This window comes from Trachymyrmex cornetzi, unplaced genomic scaffold, assembly GCF_001594075.2.
Source record: "Trachymyrmex cornetzi isolate Tcor2-1 unplaced genomic scaffold, Tcor1.1 scaffold21, whole genome shotgun sequence".
NCBI classification, from domain to species: Eukaryota; Metazoa; Arthropoda; class Insecta; order Hymenoptera; family Formicidae; genus Trachymyrmex; species Trachymyrmex cornetzi.
This window is the reverse complement of record NW_017296741.1, coordinates 2,634,100-2,656,905: the sequence shown is the minus strand read 5'-3', so window position 1 is coordinate 2,656,905 and position 22,806 is coordinate 2,634,100. Positions and strand designations below refer to the sequence as shown.

Sequence of the window (22,806 nt, the reverse complement as noted above, 5' to 3'; positions counted from 1 at the left end):
ATATGAAAAATTCTGAGAAAAGATGTAGATTTTCTGAGAAATGTTCCAATTCGTATAAAAAATATAAGAAAATTATAAAATTATATAGAAATTCTGAAAAATTATATGAAAAATTCTGAGAAAAATGTTTACCAGGGACTAATAACGTAAATATACAATTAATTGATTGGTTTCGCTTGTACAGTAGTAGAAGAGGGCAGACACAATGGAAATACAAGATGAAATCTATAGATACGAATGGAAAGCCGGCAATACCTCAAGAATCTCAGTCACCCCGACCCCAAACTAAACTCTCGGCAGACATGAGCCCTGCTTTAATAGCGCAAGCTAATTGGACATTCGTAGAAAAATTGCTCAAGGTACCTTTATTTTATGAATATTATTGAACATGATTGAAATTTTATGTACAGTCAGCAATTAAAAGATTGTAACACTTTTTTAATGAGTTTTGGAATGCAGCCTACTTACCGAGCGATTAGTTTTTACTTATGGATTTATAAATAAGAATCAATAATTCGGTGAACAGACTGTATTCCGAAATCGTGAAGAAAGTGTTGCAATCTTTTAGTTGCTAATTGTACATTTATTATCTAGAATTACTTTTTATAATTCAAATATTAATCAAATTTTAAATAAGAAGAACCTTATATTCGGTTACCATATATTTCGGAAGCGGATCTTACAAGTACTTAAATATATATTTCTTTTGTAAATTTATATACTTTTCTAATTCTGCATATCACGCGCCGAAATATTTTTTCGGATTTAAAACTTCTTCATGAACAGAACCAGAATAGTAATATCACTTAAGATAAATGTGTATTTAAGCACTAAGATCCGCTTATATAGGAATATAGGAATATAGGATTCTTTTTAATTAAAATTTGAAAATACGAAAATAAGTAAAATGCAATCCGACTTTTATGATAGTAAAAAGACATTGTTAAAACTTCAACAAATACATATCATAATTTTTTCAGATTTTTATGTAATCCGGAACATAAAAAAATTTGCTCTCAAAAAAACCCCTGTTGTTAGAAAAGTTAAAATTCCATGGAAGATTAATATTTAAACAATATGAAGTGACTGTTAGACCGATATAATATTTGATTTATTATATTTATATCGATCTAACAGTCACTTCATATTGTTTAAATATTAATCTTCCATGGAATTTTAACTTTTCTATCAACAGGGGTTTTTTTTCAAGAGCAAATTTTTTTATGTTCCAGATTACATAAAAATCTTAAAAAATTATGATATATATTTGTTGAAGTTTTAACAATGTCTTTTTACTATCATAAAAGTCGGATTACATTTTACTTATTTTCGTAGATTTAAGTCGGAATAAGAGTATTGAAAAAATGTGATGTTAATTGAAATATTCATGACTTTCATACGAGTAAAGAAAAAATCCTTTTAAACTATAATGCTTGGGGGTATGTACTTCGGAAAAAAATAGTAAATGATGTTGGCTCTAAAAAGTTTAATTATTTGAGCACTCGGAAATACAGATTTTTATATTGAATACAAAAATATATATTTTTTCTGAAAAAGTATAATTATTTTTACGGCGGGTTAATTATTAGATTTCATTTATGAGCACAAAGACACACAAAAAAATAAAATTACATTTTATATTGTACGGAATAGTCTGTAAAATAATGTTGTGATGCTTCTCGCTATCGGTTTGTCATATAAGGCACAGTAATTAGTTTTCCGGTTATTTGATTAATGACAAAATAAATATTTTTTGTGTGTGTTTCTCTTATTTATTAAATCTCTTTGGAGTAGTTTCTCCTTCAATTTCGAGTATTTCCTGAAATATGTATCTGCATACCGTAAATGTTGATTTTGAATGAAATGAAAAAGATATAAAACACTAAAAAATTTTAAATGTAAAATTTTTATATCTTTATTGAAACTATAATGTCAAAAACATTTAAAACATAAAAAAAAATTAAATTTTTTATTCACACAAAATATTTTGCGGGCTGCAACTGGGGTTGCTGAGAGAACCAACACGATTTCTATTCGTTTTTGTACTCGTAACAAAACAACTGGATACTGATGTCTTTGTATACACAATGGCTAATATCAACATCACCAAGTTCTTTTAGGGATGAATATCGAATCCCTATTACTATTATCCATTCTTTCTTAAAATTCATAATCAAAATATCATATCAATCGTATCTTTAAAACCCCATATGTTACTGATAAAGATTAAATAATTTATTTTTGAACTATTTCTTAGAGTTATTTTTATACTTAAACTATATATTTATTGTATAAAATGATGGAAAAGTTTTATTTGAAGAGAACATTAATTTTGTATAGTTACATTTATTTCATATAAATTATATATATAAATTAAAATTTAATATAATAATTATTATTCTTAACATTTATAATTATAAAATTATTTTTATAATAAGGATTGTAAGTCCAAGACGAAGAGAATGTTAGTAGAAAAAATGGGATCGGAAGCCGTTGCACTTGGTCACGGGGGCGAGTCTCTGTCTGACGTTGAGGAGAATACTCTGGTCGCTAGTCTCTGTGATCTGTTGGAACGAGTATGGAGCCATGGATTACAAAATAAGCAGGGCAAAAGCGCTCTTTGGTCGCACTTGACTATGTATCAGGAATCGGAAGAATGTAATGACGCGACTAAATCTATAGATTCCAACTTTCTTTCTCCTGGTAAGATATGCATAGTTTAATATCGTATAAATATTGCGGTTTAATATGTTTAAATATATTATTTAAGTATAATATGTTTAAATATATATATTAATATATTATTGTATATTATATAATATATATTTTATATATCATTATATTTTTATACCTTTGATAATGCGCTTAGATATGATACGTACCTATATGTACAAGAGAGAAAATAATTATTTAATTGTAAATTACATTAAATCATTACTATTTTGTGGAAATGCAGCACTAGCGTGGTCCGTGCTACGGAAGCGACTCGATTGTACGTGTCTCCGTTTTGCAATAAGATAAAGTATTATAAAGTAGAGATTAGTGTTCTCTTCGTACGTAGATACTCTGCACTGTTAGTTTTGTAAGTGATCCACCAAACAATAGTTATATTACATGTTTACGCTTCGCCGCACGTATTATTTTAGTATCTTCGAATATTCAATAACGAAAAGTAGAATTAGCGCGCACAAAGTCTAAATTAGCCCAATTAGCAGACAATGTTTCAAAAATATATTTTTAATATCTTTTATATCAAATAAATATTAAAAATATATTCTAAGACCTTGTCTGCTGATTGAAAAATAATAATGTAAGCAATTTTATCATTTTGTTAATTATTATGTTTAATTTTTCTTTATTTTGTATTTTATTTTTTGTTATAACTAGCTAAGAAATCTCCGAATAAGTTTTTCGGAATATCGGATCGTTTGGTTTCATCTTTGAGAGGCAAAAGTATTATTGAAATTGCTTCTTACATCAAGGACAATTTTAATGGTAAGCCTTGATATTGGCTTGCCATACGAAAAGATAGTTTTATGAACTAATTCTATTAAGTATAACGGCTTTTTTTAAAACTCTTGAATGCCCGATCAACATATATCTCAATAACAAATCATTTATCATAGTTACATATTTATTAAATACATATTATTTTAATATTATAATTTTTTTAAAAATTTACAAATAAAATATCTTTTATTGAATAGACTGCATGCCAGATTGCTGTCTCAGTAAACAAGAATGGATTGAAATGGATTCAGAAGTACGCATTCACGAACGTGGATTGAAATGAATCCTTTTCAATCTCAATGGATTTTTATTTATTTACTGGAATTGCATGAGCACATTTCTATGTTTTTCAATCTAAAAAAATTTCTCTAAATGCATCGTGAATACTACTCAATTCAAAATTGTACATAGGAGAAATGCAGTTTTTAATCTATTGAATCTAAAAAAAAATGAAAATGGGCCATGAATGCTATTAAAGTACACATTTGGATGATTTAAATGGATTAAAATTTCAATCCATTTTAATTCAATCTCATGTACTAGGATAATATGTGTGCGTGTGTAACGTATTTTTATGTAAATTATGTATGAAGAGAGAGAGTGTGTGTGTGTGTGTGTGTGTGTGTGTGTATGTATAGTGTGTATATGTCTTTCCAAATGTTTATACAAAGCATGCTACTGAATTTGCATGTATTAATGTATGCGCAAATACGTATTAAGTATAATTAGATGAATGTTTAGTCAAGAAGAATACTGTTTTTGTGTATTTTGTTTGCATCCTTTGGCTTTAACTTGAGAAATGCCTGTATCTAAAATATTTTACATTATGATTGAAATTATATATAGATTTGTCAAATTTGCAATTGGAGACGGACGTTTCACCCACAAGAGGCGCGGACAAGCACAAGTCTTCTAGTGAAAGGAAAACCATCGGTCCTGAACACTTGAGACCTCTCCCGGATTCTTTAATCTTCGACATCCGCAACGTTCAAGCGATGACTGATATTAAAACACACATTGGATATGCCAGAGCGTGGGTGCGGCTAGCGCTTGAAAAGAAATTGCTGTCGCGTCATTTGAAGACATTATTGTCGGATAATGCTTTATTAAGGTGCATTTTGGAAATTATTAAATTATTACAGTCATATGCATATGTGATAATATTGACACAATAGCTAATTAATACTGATAATGATATTAGTAGCGATATTTAGTAATGTTATTAGATGTTATTAAAACTTATACTATATTAAATAATGATCTTTTTGGACATATAATTGGTAATGTTTTTAGCGAATTCGATTAGATGCATTCAGTGTGCACTGGTGCACATTAAAGCCGTCGTACACAAATTGTTGTAAATATATATGTTTAATATAAATAAAAAACGAATTAAATTGTGAAATTAATACATTTTATTATGCTGTTAAGTAATATCTATATTTTATAATTCGAAATATTTGCATTTTACTTTTATACAATTAATGTACAACAGCTTTAATATTCACTAGTGCACACTAGTACGTCCAACCGAATTCGCTATTTATGATTTATTAGGACCCAGTACAAACGATCAGCGTTTTTACGCTGTGAAGAAGAGAAAGAGCAATTCTTGTATCATCTTCTAACGTTGAACGCCGTCGATTACTTTTGTTTCACAAATAATTATCCAACGACGAAGTTACCGTACCGAGTTGTGATATTTCCCAGTCGAAAAGCAAGCGCCGCTACTACTTCGGCTAATAGTTGGATTGCTATTTCTGGCACACTCTGCGAAACTAATCCCGTACCCATACCAAAGGGAGCACTTGAATTTGTATTTCATGTGAGTATTTTAGTTTTATTGTTAAAAATGTTATAAAATTTAATGTACTTTTAAGTTTACACAAATTAAATTCAATTCCCTGACATTAAATTAAATTTAATGTGTCTGTAATTGAGAAGTATATTTGTGTACATTACATGAAATTTAGTGTACTTTTCATAAAATTTTATGAAATATAATGCATTTTTCATTAAATTCTATTTAATTCACATGCATTGAATTTACATGAAATTTAATGCATGTGAACATTAAATTTAAGCTACTTGTAACTTCATTTTGATTGATAACATATCAAATATTTTTAATGCATCTGCTTGATACATATACTTCCATTATATGTAAAAATTACATAATAATAAATATTTATTTTCAATATTTTATAAGTAAAATTTTTTCTAAACTCAGTACCGTGTAATAGATTTTATTAAATATATTTTAATCATGTAATCATCTCTTTATATATACTTTTTAGCATAAAAATTTAGGCGTATTGTCTACGTTACGGATTGGACATGACAATACCGGGTTGTCGCCAAAATGGATGGTGGAGCACGTTGTAGTGAGAAACGAAGTGACCGGACACACATTTAAGTTTCCCTGTGGTCGTTGGCTTGGCAGAGGAATAGATGACGGGTCTACCGAACGTTTATTAGTGGGTGCTTTAGTACCTCGAAGCATTGATAGCGAGGAGTTGGTGGAGTCATGTTCCACGCCTCCAAGATGTAGATCCCCAAGTATACCTAGGCGTCCTATATTCTCGCAAGTTGAACTGCAACATATGCTAGGTAAATTAATATTATAATTACTATTGTTTATCTATATATTATATTTGTTTGTACATTTTGTTAGAATAAATTTCTAATATTAATTCAAATTATTTTAATATTCTGGCAAAAAATGTAATATTAAAGGAACATCGTCGTTCTTATCATCACTTTGTTTTTAGATAATATTTTTTGAGTAAAAGCTAAAAATAAATTTTTAGAAACATAAATACAAATTAGAAAGTTTCTTCTATAGGATGACAGTAGTTTTTGTAATATTTTTATAATTTTGCAATAATTAATTTTTTCATAAAATAAGCAGAAATGAGCGTCTGTCAAAATGGGTTCTAAACTGATACAGTAGGCATTAATGCCATTCTTATTCTTTTTCTTTCATAGGAATCATCTAAAAATCATAAAATAATTACAATTAAAATGAACGTATATAAGAGAATTTCTAGAATCTTTTTACTACTTCAATATAAAACATTTTTTTATTGATTTATATGCACACTTTATGCTGTTTTGCAAATATATAATACTACAATTTTTTTCGGAGAATTTTTCCGTAAATACAAGATTGTTTTCAGTTCCAAAAAATACAGTTATTTGACACTATATTACAATACCATATAAAGATTAAGTTAGGTATGCAACATCTTATAGACCGATTTTATATTCAAATATTGTGTTATGAGAAAATTAAGAAAAGAAAAAAACTCGGAGAAAAATATAAATAAAACATTTATGAAATTAAAAACATATAAAACGATATAATATTATCAATAATATAATTACTATTTAAACTACACAATTTGTAAAAAAAAATCGTTAGAATTTGGTTTTAGTTGATTTTATATAGAAACAAATCACAAATATTATTATAATTATCTAAACAGATTATGTTTTTTTTATCAGTATGAGTAAAGTACAATACTTATATTTTCTAAGGGGACATTTCTTGAGGAAACCTATGTCGGTATCGGCGATTTTCCTCTACCAAATTGTTTGTAATACAGAAAATTACATTATTTACAAAAGTAGAAAGAGCTTGTTTATATATATATAATAAGTAAAATGATATTAAACATAATATTACAGGCGAAGCTGTAAACGCCATAGTTAAATATCACTACAGAAGAGAATGTCAAGATGGTTCCTTGACAGCACTATTATGCGGAGAAGGAGGTCTCGTACCGTCTTTAGAACAAATATTTTTATTTGGCTTTAAAAATCAAAGGATATTTGGAAGGAACTTTTATGTATGGGACTATCTCTGTAAGTAAAAATTTAATCGTATTCAGTGATATTAGAAAACTGATTTTAGAAAAATGTATAATTGAAACTATTGTAGTACGCATAAAAGAAAATTTTGAGATTTCCCTGTTGGAGGAAATGGACGAATATTCTCAAAGGCTCAACCGCGATAGAAGAGTATACACAGCAAGCAGTCAAAGATTTACGATCTTGAGATGCTATTGTCATCTTATCGATCAGATCAATATGTTCAGTCAAACTTTAGGGAAAGATGGGGAATTCCAATTATTTATTTGTTTAGCGGCGAGGTGAGTTTGTGAAAATTTTAACGCGATTATTCACTCTCAATTCGTTTTTTGTTGTTATTTATATTCATTCGTCAATGTAATTTTCAGAGAACAACTTCTTCATCCAATGTTGCGGCCGATGAGCGATGCGCGTTCTACGATGGATATGTATGAGGAAAATTCGTTTTTGAGAAATCCCACATTACTGACCTTTCTTGTTCATATTCTTGAACCGTTGAGCGAATTCCACATTGTCCTCGAGAAGAGCTTGACCCATGGAATTTCGAGTATATGTTAATATTTGTCAAAACGTATCGATGTACATTAATTTGTTGCAAGTTCTTTTTGATAAATATCGCGAATTACGAAATATTTCTAATTTAAAAAGTGGTACGTCCGGCTTTTCAATTTTATTAATAACAATTTAACTGTTATTATGTTGTTTTTAATTATATTGACGAAATTGGAATAATCAAGCTTTTCATGGCTAGAAATATTAACAAGAGAACGGATTTACTAAACAGTAACAAATGACGAATTTGATTGTTATTACTTGGGATGATAAAAATATATATACTTGGAAAATTTCATTATTAAGAAAGAGACTAGAAGGATTTAATACGTATATATTAAAACTGAAGACTGTTATGGGGATGTAGCTGTACAATATGCTTTTATGAATAACAAATTAGAGATTAACACGAGATTTATTAAATATAATGTTAAACAAGGAGAACATAAATCTCGTTCTGTTTCAGAGGCTTACGATATTATCATCGATGATAAGAAATTAATATATAATCAGAATATATTTGGCCCCATCTTGCCATAGCTATTAGCACGATAAAGGTGGTGTTCGTTGACATATTGATACTAATGACAAATTGTACCAAAGATGTGATCCCATTTAATCAATATCATTTTACATTATCATTGCTGTTATAGATGTTAAGTTTCTTTATTATTTTACGTCGATATATTTTTATCAAATGTAAAATATCTTTTGAAATAATTTTTATACCTGTACGTGCGGATTAATAGTACATGCGATTTTTAATTCAACGCGACGATATTTTCCGAATACAAAGAATTATCAAAATGTCCGCAAATAATCTGATGAGTCTCGGACAATAATTTTTAAGACAGAAAAGTCAGAGGATTATTTTTTTAATGGCTGTGCTTCGATACTTGAAATCGAATATAACTTATGTTGAACTTATGAGTACTAACATGACAATTTTATGTTATATATGTATAATTATTACAGCAAACATTAAGTTCCAAGAATTGTACGTACATACAAAGGCTGTGTTTCAAAATTTACTGTTAGTACTGAAAATCTATAGTACACGTGACATACACGTGACAACTATAGACTTTCTGTACTGGCAGTAAATTTTGAAACAGTCAAAGTCTCATATTTTATTAAAGTAACTGCTTTTGCCCTCTGAATGCAGATCGTAAATAATAAACTTAAATAATATAAAATATAAATCTTGCCAGATTTATATTTCAGAAAATTATTATTAAGTTAATGGAATTAATTCTTTATGTATATTAAATTTATTATGTGTATATTTAATCTACAAACTTATATAGAGTTTGTGTTTTAATTATAATTGTAATATAAGAGGGCAAGAACTGTTACTGAATTGTATCGTAAATGGACCAAATGACGTAATCATCTTTAAGTTGTCATATTTTTATTAAAGCAGATTATAAGTCAAATAGAAGGATATGTTCTTTTCGATATTTAATTTAACATGCATGAAACATATACTTTTTGATCAGTCAGACATTGCTCCGATCAGAAAGTAATGATATCGTTACAAATTTGATCGGTACAAATTTGATATACTCAGCTAGTTTTTGTAAGCAAAAAATGGAATAAGATAATAAGATAAAACTGTACACTGTAAAAAATAATTCCCAAAGTACAGTCGAGTGTTTCTCATTGAATAAATAAATCTAAGAACCATTTGATATCTTTTGCAATACTTAATTCCACGATGTTATGCGCATTATGTCGCGAATCTCTCGATATTATGGCCAAATATGAGATTATGATTATCTTATGTGTATCCATTCAAAATTTCGATTTAGATATATACAGTTTTGTTTGAAAAGTCTTTGACAATTTAACGTGGTATATATGAGCGTTACTTTTAATGTAATAAATTTATAATTTAATACAATGTTGTTTTAATTAATTTTCCTAATTTAATTTTAACCCGTATGTATGTGTATATGTATGTGTATATATATTTTATATATACATATATGTATATACACCTCCAAAAGTTTAGAAACATTTGCGATTTTTTCGCATTTTGTAAAAAGTTAAATATCTCGGTGAAAAAAAAATAATAGAGAACCATGTGTTCTAAATTATTTTCAACCACGTGTACTAAAGTGCAAAGATAGGACTTAAAATTTACATTCAAAATTTTTATACATTTTATTTTTAAAATTACATAAAGTTGAATATTGATATTTTTTGCAGTATTTTTGTCTTACTTTAAAACACTGTAAATTGATGAAACATTATCAGACAAAATTTAATATAAAAGTATTTTAAATTAGGCTTTAAGCTTTAATAATTTTTTTAAATCGAAAGTAAAACTACAGAAAAGGGGAGTAGTCGCCGACGACCTTGATCTTGACATATGTTGTCAAGGTCATCACCCTGAGTAACCTCCAACAAGTTTTGGCTGTTGCTCGCTGTCCGTTAAAAAGTAATTAACAAAAAAAGTTTAAAAAATAATGTCTCATTTCTACTATAACGAAAGTTGTAAACCTATATAGAATCTCGCTTTGTGTTGAAAAGTGTATGCGTGGATCCAGTGGTGGAGTGAAAGTCTGTGGGTAAAAAAATATTTTTGTAAACAAAATTATATTAATTTTAAATGGATTTAATTTTCGTACCTCTCGAAGTACTAACGATAAAATTAATTTATTATATATTTACAATAAATTGTAAAGAGTATGTGTATGTTTTCACGCATACATATACGCAGGAATAAAAATGGGAAAAAAGCAAACAAAATTAAAAGTTATTTTCTATCAATATTATTATCATGAGGAAATATTTATATAATTTTTATAATTCCGTAAAATCGATATATACGAGCTATAGCTAAATATATAGTTAGCATGTATATTTACTTGATTTACTGTATTTGTTTATGTCCTTTCCTGAATTTATTTCGATTCGACATCGATTTCATTGTTATTTCTCACTGGGTAATGTATAGTGTGCTGGGTCTGACTATGTACATTTATGACTTTTCATGCTTTCTTTCGTTGTTCTTTGAATCATTAGGACTGCCACTCGCGTTATGAGTTTAATGGCAATATTAAAATAAAGATACACAGGCATATATTATTTAAAATTGACGATACTCTTCAAACTTCTGCGATACATTAATCTCAGGTATGTATTTAAAACAATGTTTTACGCGTATGTCACTTAATAGTTAAATGTTTCCTGAAAAATACTGTCCTTTTTCTTTTTAACACTGAATTATGTTTTTAACACTGAAATTAGCTAGAGCAATTTCGCGCATATAAGATTGTGAATTAGATTGTGAATCAGAAATAACCGTTAATAATCATAAAACGCACTTGTATTTTAGGCATATATTTTAAAATGTAGAAGTTGGATTCATATGGATTGGCATTTGTTTGGCATTAAAGGAAATGTATTCGACGAATATAAAGAGACGAGGGATCGAATCATCTTAGAAAACTGACCAGCATCGCAAAGTTAAAAGCTGACAATTATTTAATTTTACAAGATTTATATTAAATATAGATATATATGTCAGTCAATTTACTAAAAATGGATACACATAAATTGGAAGAAGCCATTCAAAATAGAAATCCATTATGCTTCTTAGTAACGATATTGAAAGGATGTTCTGGATTCCAACTTGTTTTGCCTGAGGTACGGTTTTTAAACGAAATCTCTCTGACTGAAGTTATTCCCTTCATGTTATGCCAACCAAGAACGATTATTGAAAACATGATGAAGACGCATGCAGAATGCAACATAGCTATTTTACAAAACCCTGATTATTTAACTAAGCTTGTTTATAAGTACAATTCTGGCGAAAAAGAAGAGGAATACGTTTTTTCCAATAATATGTCGTTCTTTTTCGATGTCATGACTATATGTTTTTTGTATATTGTGGGTCTAACTAAAATTGATCACGTCGATCCTGCAATAAAGGATTTAATCGCAATTATGAGAAATAAATATCATATATCTGATGCGAATTACTTTGCTCCGCTAATAATTACTGAAAGTAAAATAGTAATCTCTTATCCAAGTATATCTACATTTTTGCAGTATTATAATAATAATATAGCTAATCATATTATTTATCAAATATTATGTATGTCGAATCTCAATATTTTTCTTTTACCGTGTTGTTCGTGGTTAGCTTTAATTATCCCTATAATAGAGTCAGAGTTTAAAACCCCACTTGCATTGCTTCTTGCCATGGCTGTTGTATTCGATACCGACAAACCTTCTTACATATTGTATCAACGAATTCTTGCGTTATACACTTCCGAAGTATTCCCTAGGAGTTTGAAACTAGAGATATGCATATGTTTGGGTATCATATATAAGGAAGAAGATAAATATAGATTTGCTTCTTATTTTACTACACATCGTGAGGAAGCTATAAAGTTAATATCTGCTAAGATAAATGATACAAGCATAGAATATACGCTTTCTAAAATATAGACGTGTTTAATTATTCTGTTTTGCTAAAAAAAATTGATAATACCCCGAGAAAAAATGTTTTACATATAATTATATATCCCGGGAAAAAAAAGTTACATAAATGCACATATTTTTTATATATATTTGTATTTAAAATATATCAAATTATATAAAAAAAATGATATATTTTAAATCAGGGTTGGTAAAAAACATGTTTTAAACGTGTTTTAAACAGTTTAAAACATGCTTAGTTGATGTTTTTAATATGTTTTAAATATATTTTTTTATAGTACTGTTCAAAGCATATTTGAAGCATTAAAAACATATTCAAGAAGAAACATAATATGTTTTATTCTTAAAAAAAAACAGTCTTTACCAACCCTGTTTTAAATACAAATATATATAAAAAATATGTGCATTAATGTAACATTTTTTCCCGGGATAATGTAAAAAATTAGTAATTACTTTCCTTGATTAATTAACAAAGTGCTTATATAACGCAAAATTTATTTCTATAATGCAATAATTTTGAAACAATTATGAAATAATTATAAATATTTTAATTAATTGCACCAATAATTAGGAAATGATGATACTGTCTAATAAATTTCAATCCGTTTTCAAATTGTTTAGGAGTAGATTTTTTCGACGTATGTATGTGCCAAATGTGTCTTCGGTAATAAAAAACATAATGCGATATCATTACTATAGATTTTTAATTAAGACGTTTTTCTAAAAGGATTATTTCTCTTAGTTTCAGACCTTTGTTTTTCAGGAAACAATTTTTAATATTACGAATAGTTAGAAATCCAAAACAATTGTATTATAAATATATTTTCTAGGTTTTAAATATAAAATAAAATCTTCACTTTTTTTGTTGGCTCTACTTTTATGCATAAAAAGATAATATGATTTATATAAATTAAACGCTATATTGATATACAAAAGTATGTACAATAAAATGAACATTTTTTATAAATTACAATTGTATTTTGCTTTAGATTAATCTCTTAATTCTTTAAAAGGAAACAATTTATTACAAGAAAATGTATATGGTGTCTAATAAAAAATAATATTGGCATAGAAAACATTCACACATATACAGGGTGAGGCATCTAAAACAGATCATCTGAATAATTCGTTTGCTTTTAAAAATAGAAAGAAAAATCAAACAAAAGTTGCATGGTTTCGAGGGAGACGTAATTTGGTCATGTTGTTTTACTTCTAGGTGGAGATGTCAAAAAGGTCACCTCCACTTTTTAAAATGGAATTGAACGATTTTTTTTAATATGATTCCTCTAACTATTCTGTATATAAAAAAGTATAAAGGTATACATATCAAAAAACCAATAGTTTATGAGATATTGTACTTTATTCTAGCACATATTGATATAAAATATTAAATTACTCGTAAACTATAAATTTTTATGTAATCATACCTTAATATTTTTATGTACAGAATAATGAGATAAATCAATTGGTGTAAAGAAAACGCATTTGAAAGTTGCTTATTTGAAAAATTATCCTTTTTGCATACATATTTTTTTAAAAGTAACTGTGTTTTTTTTATACCAATTGATTCATCTCATTATTTTGTGCATAAAAGTATCAATATACGATCATAAAAATATTAATAGTTTAACGTTTTATGTCTACATATGTCAAAATATAATATATAATATCTCATAAACTATTGGTTTTTTTATATGTCTATCTTAATAGGTACTTTTATATGCAGAATAATTAGAGGAATCATATTATGCAAAAAAATCATATAATTCCGTTTAAAAAGTGGAAGTGACCTTCACGTCTTTTTGACGCCTCCACCTAGAAAAAAAATAACATAACCAAAATACGTCCTCCTCGAAACCAAAAAATTTTTGTTTGAAACTTCCTTCTATTGTTAAATACAAGCGAGTTGTTCAGATGGCCTGCTTTAGATGCCTCACCCTGATATGTACATTTCGAGTACCTTATATATATTAAATAAAGTTTTAAATATTTTTTACTTTAAAAATATTGTATTTTAAATAAAAGCAGAAAATGTATTAACAATTTTTTGTATGGATAACGCTTCTCGCCTAAAGTTGAGAGTCTTTTAAAGCTGAAACGTTTTTTGATGACACTACCCAACAAGAAGTGGTTTATTAAATTGTCGAATTAACGTTAAAATGGTAATATCGTCGATTTGATACTGATTTGACATTTAATTGACAGACGTTTATCGCTGGATAATTATTACGGATTTACTTAAATGTAATTTTTAAAAGGATATGTTTTTGCATCATGAGCATTTTACGCATATCATTTTATGATTTAGTCTAATTTAAAGATACAAGATAAAATGAAAATAAACATTTTTTGATTGATAAAAAAAATGTTTCTCTTATAAATTAATTCTAATATAAAAAAGTTTTATATTATAATTTCCGTTAATAAGGGGAGGCGGCTTACTGAAATGAATTAGTTTGTAAGAAAAAATTTTTTTTTTGTAATTACAACATCATACTGTCTCTGAGGATGGCTCAAAAGTGAGCCGAAATGTAAGCAGATTAATTATTAATAAAGTTGTTTTGTTAACCATTTAGTTTGCACAAGAATTAACGTGCTTGACTCCTATTGTCTTATTGTATCTAATCATTTTGTATCATTAAGGAGTCTTTAGGAATTAATTTATATTTACAAATTATTTTATTGGCTATTGAGCATCTAAAGGTAAATTTAAGAAAGTCTTAAATATAAGGTCTGACTTTGAATACGGACATAAGACATAAAACACCATCATTTGTGAGAAAAATGGATAAATAGTTAAAAAAGAAGAGTCTCTAAATTGAAATGTTTCCAAGTGTAACCCTTAAATAATTATATCTTTGCTTATAATAGATGGAAAAGAAATAGGTAAAAATTATTTTCAGTCAACGTCGTTATTATGGAAAAATATTTCTTTAATTCTTATAATTTCGTCAAATCTAACAAGCACTATAGCTAAATGTATAGTTACCATGTATATTTACTTGGTTTATTGTATTTGTTTTCTGGCTTTATGTTTTAGTTTCTCATTATAGAGAACACATTTTTGATTAGTATTTATTAAAACGAACTTCTTCAAAGATAACGTGATTTAACGATGATTTAAAGTAAAATGATTCCAGTTTTATTGATATTCTTCTATAATACATCAGTTCTTTAAGTATGTTTTAAACATTTATTGTTAGCATTTCAAAGTTCGAGAATTAAATCCATTCGAAACAATGTAACTTTTCTTATGTTGGGTAACTATTCCTATTACTGTGTCTATTCCTATTAGTGTGTTTTTGTATTTAAATAAGTCATAAAAGAAAAATGATACAAATCAGTAAGGAAATCAACATGTTACAATACAATAAAGAAATCAACATGTTACATTCGCTACTGCTCACATTATGGTCTTACAATCTGTAGTGTGATTGGATTCACTTACTATTCAAGTCTTATGTTTTAAGTTTTTCTATGTATCATGACATTGATAATAGTCGCACAACTTCTAATTGTTGTAAATGTCAGATTTCTACCACTATTTACTACGAATACTTTCCATGGAAAGTTAGAGAGAAGCTTAAATTACGTTCGATTAATTTTAATTATTTTCAAGTGTAATCCGTCTTTCGGTGCTAATAAGAATGCCTTAGGATTGTTTACGTAAGGTATTGGAGTTTTCTCGCAAGTCTCGAATTTGTAATTCCGTAGTACCTTTATAAGTCCAATTTTACTCTGGTAAACACCGAAGCGTGCACCTGAAAATAAAAAGTGATCATAATACAAAATTACTCAAAGTTCTCAAATAAAAATATTTTTAGAATAAAAAGAAATAGAAAGTGATATTTAAATTTATTTAATTTTACCAATACAATTTCTTGGCCCGTCCCCGAAAGGTAGATAAGTCATCGGATGCCTACTTTGCACAGCATCATCACAAAATCTTTCTGGATCAAAGACATCTGGCTTTGGATAAATATCTGAATCTCGCTGAATCGCGTAAATAGGAATCCATATTTGTTGGTTTTTCGGTATACTAACTTTGGTACCACCAAAAGTATAACTCGACATAGATTGTCTCATAAGAAATGTCAGTGGCGGATATTTTCGTAAGGTTTCTGTATGCACATTAAGAATAGTGTTACATTAAAAATATATTATAAAAAAAAACTATGATTAAATTGAAGCAGATTATTACAAATGAGATAAACATATTATATATGTATACATATAATTATATTGGAATTTCACTGAAAAGAACAATAGCGTACCTATATTAAATTTCAATGCATTTATATGCATTGAAAAACTATTAATAACAATTAGATTAAAGTTTATTAGCAATAAAGTTATATTGCAATATTGTCGAAAAGAAAGAAAAAAAATGAAAGAGGTAAAAATATATTACTTTCGTATTTAATTTTTTATTCAAATGACGTACCTTTAAAAACTTTATCTAAATAATCCATTTTTTTTACATTATCGTATGTTAAATTTTCACCATGTTTTGCATAGACTTCATTAATTTCTTTACGCAAATTTTCTTGTATTTTCTCATTTAGTGCTAATTCATAAAGCGCATGGCTAACAGTAGACGAGGAAGTTTCGAAGCCAGCAAGGAAAAATACGAATGCTTGAGCAGCTATTATACTATCTGTCAAATCTGAAATGTCACTTTTTCTTATAAATAAATCTTTAAATAAGTTACATGTAACATACATATATGTTAGTTGTAATTTCTTATATTTCTCAATAATATAACTGTAATATAACATGTGTGTCTGTAACGTTCAGCTATCAAAACTCATTAGCTGATGAGCCAGCCGCTACAAGAGCGAAAGTGCATATAATGAATCATATAAGGTACCGAATACAATTCGCGAGCATCAGGCTCCAAGCCGTGGTATCCACGCGCTCACATCGTGAATGCCGTGGAATGTCTTATGCGGCGAGCGCTATATCAATTTATTAAAATATAATAGCAGCATTGACGAAACACAAATCCTTTTATAAAAATAAATCTATTTCATATGCGTTCATATTATCTCACAAAACCAGTAATTAATTTATAAATCATATAAAACTCTCGCGAGTGCCAGCATCGCCTCCTTGCATTGCCCCAAGTCGGTTATCCACGAGGCCCGTTAAGATAATGGATGGCCCTAAAAGGAGCTATAAGCTGTCTAAGATTATCAAGATCGAGGCAGTAAACATTAAAATAAATAAATTAATTGAATTAGATATTAGATAAGTAGATTCATTTCAGTACCCTTTCTTTTCATACCAAGACTTTGAGTGATGAGCACGTGCGCGGGGCTTCTCTGAGTTGACCGCGTTGTACCGACGAGTGCTGATAGAGTCCCGAAAGAGAAGTGAAGCGCGTCAAACAACGGCTGCTTGAGTAAGCGCTCGCTGTTATTGGTTTATTCTTTTAGATCATCCAATCAGTATTTTAGATCTGGAAGAATACATCAATAGCAGCGAGCGCTCACTCAACTGTTGAGTCCGCTGAACGCAGCCATTCTTACAAGCCAGGTATCTATTCCGGGCAGATTACCCAGAACCAAGGTTCCAGCCCACGCGCCACGATGTACAGGGTGTTGCAGATACATACTAGGCAGTACGACGGGTTGCGCGGCAAACTTTGCATGACCAAGCGTGGTTTAATAGACAATGACAGTGACTTTATACATTATAAAGTTTATACTACAAAGTTTTATTATTTATATTATAAAGTTTATGTTATAAAGTCACTGTCATTGTCTATAAAACCGCGTCTGCCCATGCAAAGTTTACCACGCAACCCGTCGTACTGCCTAGTATGTATCTGCAACACCCTGTACATATATACTCGCGAAAACATCGCCCGGACGAAACAGTGTCACATTACAGTTATATTGTTGAGTAACGAGTAACAGATATGTTACATGTTACTTAGTCATGGATATATGTATATACATATTAGACATATACGATCACATAAGTACATACCAAAATCATCACCCAATTTATCTGGATGTTCCTTTAATTCGCGTAACATATCAATAAAATCATTCCTAGTAATATTATTCATTTCTCTGTAATTCATGGTCTCCACGGTGACTCGTGTGAAGAATTTGGTAATTTCTGTCTGCGGTAAGATATAACCGAGCATTTCGTACAGCCACGGAAAAGATTCTCTCATTCTTACTCGTAACATATTTTCCCATGTCGGAGTGAATACTTTCCTTCCCATCTTGCGAAATTCGCTGTCCTCGTTTGACAACGCGTTCATCTCGATACCGAAGGCACAGGAACCGATTACATCAGTCGCATATTTAGCCATCAACTCACGGCATTCTACTGGTTCATTCCCGCTCGCTATCTTTTCCATGTACAAGATCAGGTGATCAGCACATTCTGATATTAAAGAAAACATCTCCTTTAGTTTACCGGATGTAAAAACAGGTGACAATCGCATTCTCAACGGTCGCCATCTCTTTGGCTCCAAAGTGAAAAGATGTTGCGACAATGGCTCGGCCTGAAATATATGACAGCAACAAAACATAAATCGAATAAATTTAACTCAAAATTAATTTTTACTAGTTTAGTTTTTTTTTTACAAAACTAGCTTAAAAGAATTTGCTTAAGACTTTTAAAAGTAAATCTCACTATTTTTAATAAGTCTCGTCATTCACAAAATATAAAATTAAGTATACCCATAATGTGACACACTGTGTATTTCGTTTGCTCTTTGTACATTCTTATACTACTTTGTATATTCTTATAATGGTTTTTAGTATATTCTCACCTTTTTGAAACTGGGAACTCCTCTGTCAGCAAAGTTGGAGAAATCTTTGATAAGAATATTCTTAATTAAATCTAAATCTTTTACAATAAGAATGGGTGTCTTCCTGGCAAATATCCCAATCAATGGTTCATTTTTGTATGTGTTATATATATCTTTTACATAATCACCCGCAAATTTTTTAGTTAACATAACGTCTTTAAGATTACCAAGTCCCGGTATTGGTCGTGGGCCAGGAACGCCACGTGACTTCCAAAAGTCAAAAGTCGATGTGAGGTAATAATAAATAGCAAGAACTACGGCGGCAATGCCACATAATATTTCAAAGGATTCCATTATCCAACAATCGTTGATCGATTATTATAAATAATCTTTACTGAAAAAAAAAAGAAAAGATGTTCTGTTGTATAAAGCTCCGTCTTAAGGTATATATAGAAAAAGATAGTTAAATTTGATATAAATGTACAATAAAATATATATGTTTAGGCTAAATTTTTGATAAAATTTTATTGATATTAAAACGATTGAGAAACCACTTTTTTTCCCAGTTCGATCACCGGAACACATAATAATATTAATCGCAATAATTAGTATATATAGCTAGAACATCTCTTTTAGACGAAGTAAATAAACAATATTAATCCTTCGCGAACCAGATGGGGTGTGACATATCCCAGCAAGAGGAACTTCTGTAACTTCTTAAAAAATATCGCGCGCATGGTTTCGTGCAACTGCAGACTGTGTTGTTACCAATCATACTAAATTATAGCATATTTATGATGAAGCAAGAGGTATGAGATATATACTCACATATGATCTATGTTGATTTTCTATCTGGTTCACGAAGGATTACGTAAAGATAGACCGATGAAATTAAACACGCATGAAAGAAAAACGCCATTTTCGGTCAAGGTCAATGCCGGCGGTACTGTAACTTTCTTAAAGCCTTATAACTCAAAAAGTACTTTATGAAAAATAACTTTATTGCAGTGAAAAGCTCTTGACACTAGCTATTAGATTCTGGAATAAAAAATAGAATCTGCCAATTTAAAAAATCGATGTGACCTTGACCTGACCTTGGCGACGCTACCCAAGGTCAAACTTATAAGATCAGTAAATAGATCTTTTTGAACCCTACAACTTTTGTCTGAAGCACTTTTCTGTAAAACTTAGATTTTTTGAGATATTCAGGTGTCCCGACCTTTTTGAAACACCCTATATACGTTTCTTTGATTCAATTTGTTGAAGTGAGTAGAAGCAATAATAGGAGCATGTTGAAGTATGCGACGCGAGCAAACCTCTAGTGATCTACGAAAAATTTTCTCAATCATTCGCGCGCGCGCTTTTTTTAAAACGTTATTTTTTTAAAACTTTATTTTTTTAAAACTTCTTCTCAAATAATGCCGCCCCCCTAAACTTGCCGCCCCTAGACTATAGTTTAGGTTCTAATACTAATATGGCACTGGTCAAGGTAGTTCTTCATGCCTAATATTTCTTGTGAATTTATAGCTTGAACTGGAAATTGTATAAATTAACAAGAAATATTAGGTACGAAGAACCGCCTTGACCGGAAATGGCGTTTTTCACTCATATATGTTTAATTCCTTATCCTTCATGATACTAACGTGCATGCAAAAAATAGAAATAATCTCGAAACGTTTATAAAAATCGTTTAAAAATAGTGCTACAATTAATATTAACACATATGTGCAATACGTTATATCATCAAAGAATAATAAAACAATAATATATAGACAATTATTTTTCAATACAGCACGCAGAGATGCATAAATATTACGTCATAATACGATGCAAATTATATCTGATTAATAATATTGCTGACTTTTAAGACAAAAAATAATCCATGGATTCGAATAAATAAGGAGAGATCCAAATGTTTTTCAAAGAATTCGGAATTCCTTTAATAGAAGAATAAGGGCCTGCATTCGTGCTGAAAGTGGTCATTTTAAACATTTCATTTAATTTCTATTTAACTTGTTTATGTTTATCTAAAAATACTGCAGTATTTACAAATACCGGAAAATTAAAAAATAAAATGTAAAAAAAATTTTTAAATAAAACCTGTAGTTATTTTATGTTGAAACAGTGTGAAATAAATTATGATTGTAATTATGAAAAATTAATTTTAATTTTTTAATATAAAAGTAGTTATAACTCGGAAACGACTTATTTCCGGACCTATGTTTTTTACATAGCTTTTTTTCCTCCTTTTTGGCTCCCGAATCACTTCCTGAAGTATTGACCTAACCTCGATTTTTCGGACATTCTGTATAATCTCTATTTTTATTTATTGTCAAAATAAAAGTTTTTCGTTTATAATTAGCATCAACAGATTCGAAGCGATCTCTCGCTGTACTGGAATAGAAAAAACGAGAAAAAACGTACACTACCGTACGTTCTTTTACTTTAAAATTTGAAACTATTCTTGATTTTGAGCAATACTCTTTTAGCAGTAAGATGGAAATAGAGTATGGATGATACGGATACAGATATATCAAGGTTGCTTTAATTTTAACTGCAATTTTTCCGCGCATATAATGCAGGAATAATTGAATGCACACCTATATCGCACATATGCATTGTTAAGATATTGAGAGGCTCGTTAAAAACACATCATTGCAATGCTCCCACTTAAAACGGATGATACGACGCTGAGAAAATACTTGAGAGATAAAGTGAATGATACCGTTTATTAATATAATTTGAGATTATTTTATTATTCGTCACGCAATCAAAAGAAAAAATTACGTCAAAAAATTGATTCTTCTCGCTTTTCCAATCTGCTCCATCTTGGTAGGCGACTCCTTTGTCTGATAATAATAAGTCGACGTGTGATAAAGCGATTTATTTCAATATATTTAGCAAAATAAAATTACAGAATTTACTTTTCTTCTTTCTGAAATTGTCAATTCGATATTGATATATAATGAACATGACATACCTAATTGCAGATGAGAATGCAGTGTAACTGCGTACCAGCGATATTGCCGCGTATCACTGAGCGTCAGCTTGTAAGTAAACTACTGTTGTACTGCAGCTTGCAACGGTGTATAACTTGAGATAACACTAACTGCTGCCGTCTAGAACATATGAAATTATACAGAGAGACGAGGAGATACAAGCTAGTACATGAGTCACGATGAATTGTGGAAATTGAGAGATTTATCTTTTTCAGTTGCTCGATACCATGACTCTGCAAATAATAACAATAAAAAAATTTTAATCGATTAAACAATTTATTATTAAAACAATTAATTTATTGTAAAAACATTCAATGATATGAGGCTAATGAGAGCAAATAGCACAGTAATTAAAGCGAAAAACAATGTACATATAATTTAACTTAAAAATTTTTTAACGTTTCAGCAACACTTTGAACCATGTTCAGCAAATAATTCTTCTACAGTAACAAACTAATGATCTCTCATAATCATGGATGATTAAGAAAAAATCGTTTCAAAATAGCTGTCTTTCAGTTTCCTGATACTTTAGTATAATTAAAAACCATATTAAAGATATTTTTTAATGTGTAGTGAGAATTTACTACAAGTGGCCGACTGAGAATACATTTGTATAATACATAAAGCATAAGAGAATCAATCACTCTG

The 22,806-nt window shown here is 29.0% G+C and overlaps 2 protein-coding genes across 5 annotated transcripts; one reads left to right on the top strand and one right to left on the bottom strand.

Moving 5' to 3' along the window:
- The first annotated feature begins 188 nt into the window (after positions 1 to 188).
- On the top strand, positions 189 to 8,038 carry LOC108759882 (DENN domain-containing protein 5A). 3 transcript variants are annotated; one of them, XM_018505551.1, is made up of 9 exons: positions 189 to 359; positions 2,439 to 2,703; positions 3,388 to 3,495; positions 4,357 to 4,621; positions 5,068 to 5,335; positions 5,808 to 6,120; positions 7,201 to 7,377; positions 7,454 to 7,664; positions 7,752 to 8,038. In XM_018505551.1, exons 1-9 carry the CDS (start codon positions 219 to 221, stop codon positions 7,939 to 7,941), a joined length of 1,938 nt encoding a protein of 645 aa, XP_018361053.1. In that variant the 5' UTR covers positions 189 to 218; the 3' UTR covers positions 7,942 to 8,038. The 3 variants fall into 3 exon arrangements, with proteins under 3 accessions (XP_018361053.1, XP_018361054.1, XP_018361055.1); XM_018505552.1 differs by lacking the exon at positions 3,388 to 3,495 and adding an exon at positions 2,957 to 2,992; XM_018505553.1 differs by lacking the exon at positions 3,388 to 3,495.
- A 7,086-nt stretch (positions 8,039 to 15,124) lies between these two features.
- On the bottom strand, positions 15,125 to 22,271 carry LOC108759935 (cytochrome P450 6A1). 2 transcript variants are annotated; one of them, XR_001940061.1, is made up of 7 exons: positions 22,140 to 22,271; positions 19,181 to 19,553; positions 18,382 to 18,910; positions 16,832 to 17,053; positions 16,257 to 16,508; positions 15,772 to 16,148; positions 15,125 to 15,248 (listed from the first exon to the last, which is right to left on the bottom strand). XR_001940061.1 is itself a non-coding variant. In XM_018505664.1 (6 exons), the coding sequence occupies exons 2-6, from the start codon at positions 19,511 to 19,513 to the stop codon at positions 15,976 to 15,978; spliced, it is 1,509 nt and encodes a 502-aa protein (XP_018361166.1). In that variant the 5' UTR covers positions 19,514 to 19,553; positions 22,140 to 22,271; the 3' UTR covers positions 15,519 to 15,975. The 2 variants fall into 2 exon arrangements, 1 of the variants encoding a protein (XP_018361166.1); XM_018505664.1 differs by lacking the exon at positions 15,125 to 15,248 and having other exon boundaries at positions 15,519 to 16,148.
- Positions 22,272 to 22,806: the final 535 nt, after the last annotated feature.

Bases quoted from the DNA above. Each gene is read 5' to 3' on its own strand.
- LOC108759882 (XM_018505551.1), top strand. From the start codon at position 219: ATGAAATCTATAGATACGAATGGAAAGCCGGCAATACCTCAAGAATCT. The intron at 3,496-4,356 runs GTAAGCCTTGAT...AATTATATATAG, and splicing joins CATCAAGGACAATTTTAATG to ATTTGTCAAATTTGCAATTG. The intron at 7,665-7,751 runs GTGAGTTTGTGA...TGTAATTTTCAG, and splicing joins TTTATTTGTTTAGCGGCGAG to AGAACAACTTCTTCATCCAA.
- LOC108759935 (XM_018505664.1), bottom strand. From the start codon at position 19,513: ATGGAATCCTTTGAAATATTATGTGGCATTGCCGCCGTAGTTCTTGCT. The intron at 16,509-16,831 runs GTACGTCATTTG...ATGTGCATACAG, and splicing joins TTTAGATAAAGTTTTTAAAG to AAACCTTACGAAAATATCCG. The intron at 16,149-16,256 runs GTAAAATTAAAT...TTTTATTTTCAG, and splicing joins CGGGCCAAGAAATTGTATTG to GTGCACGCTTCGGTGTTTAC.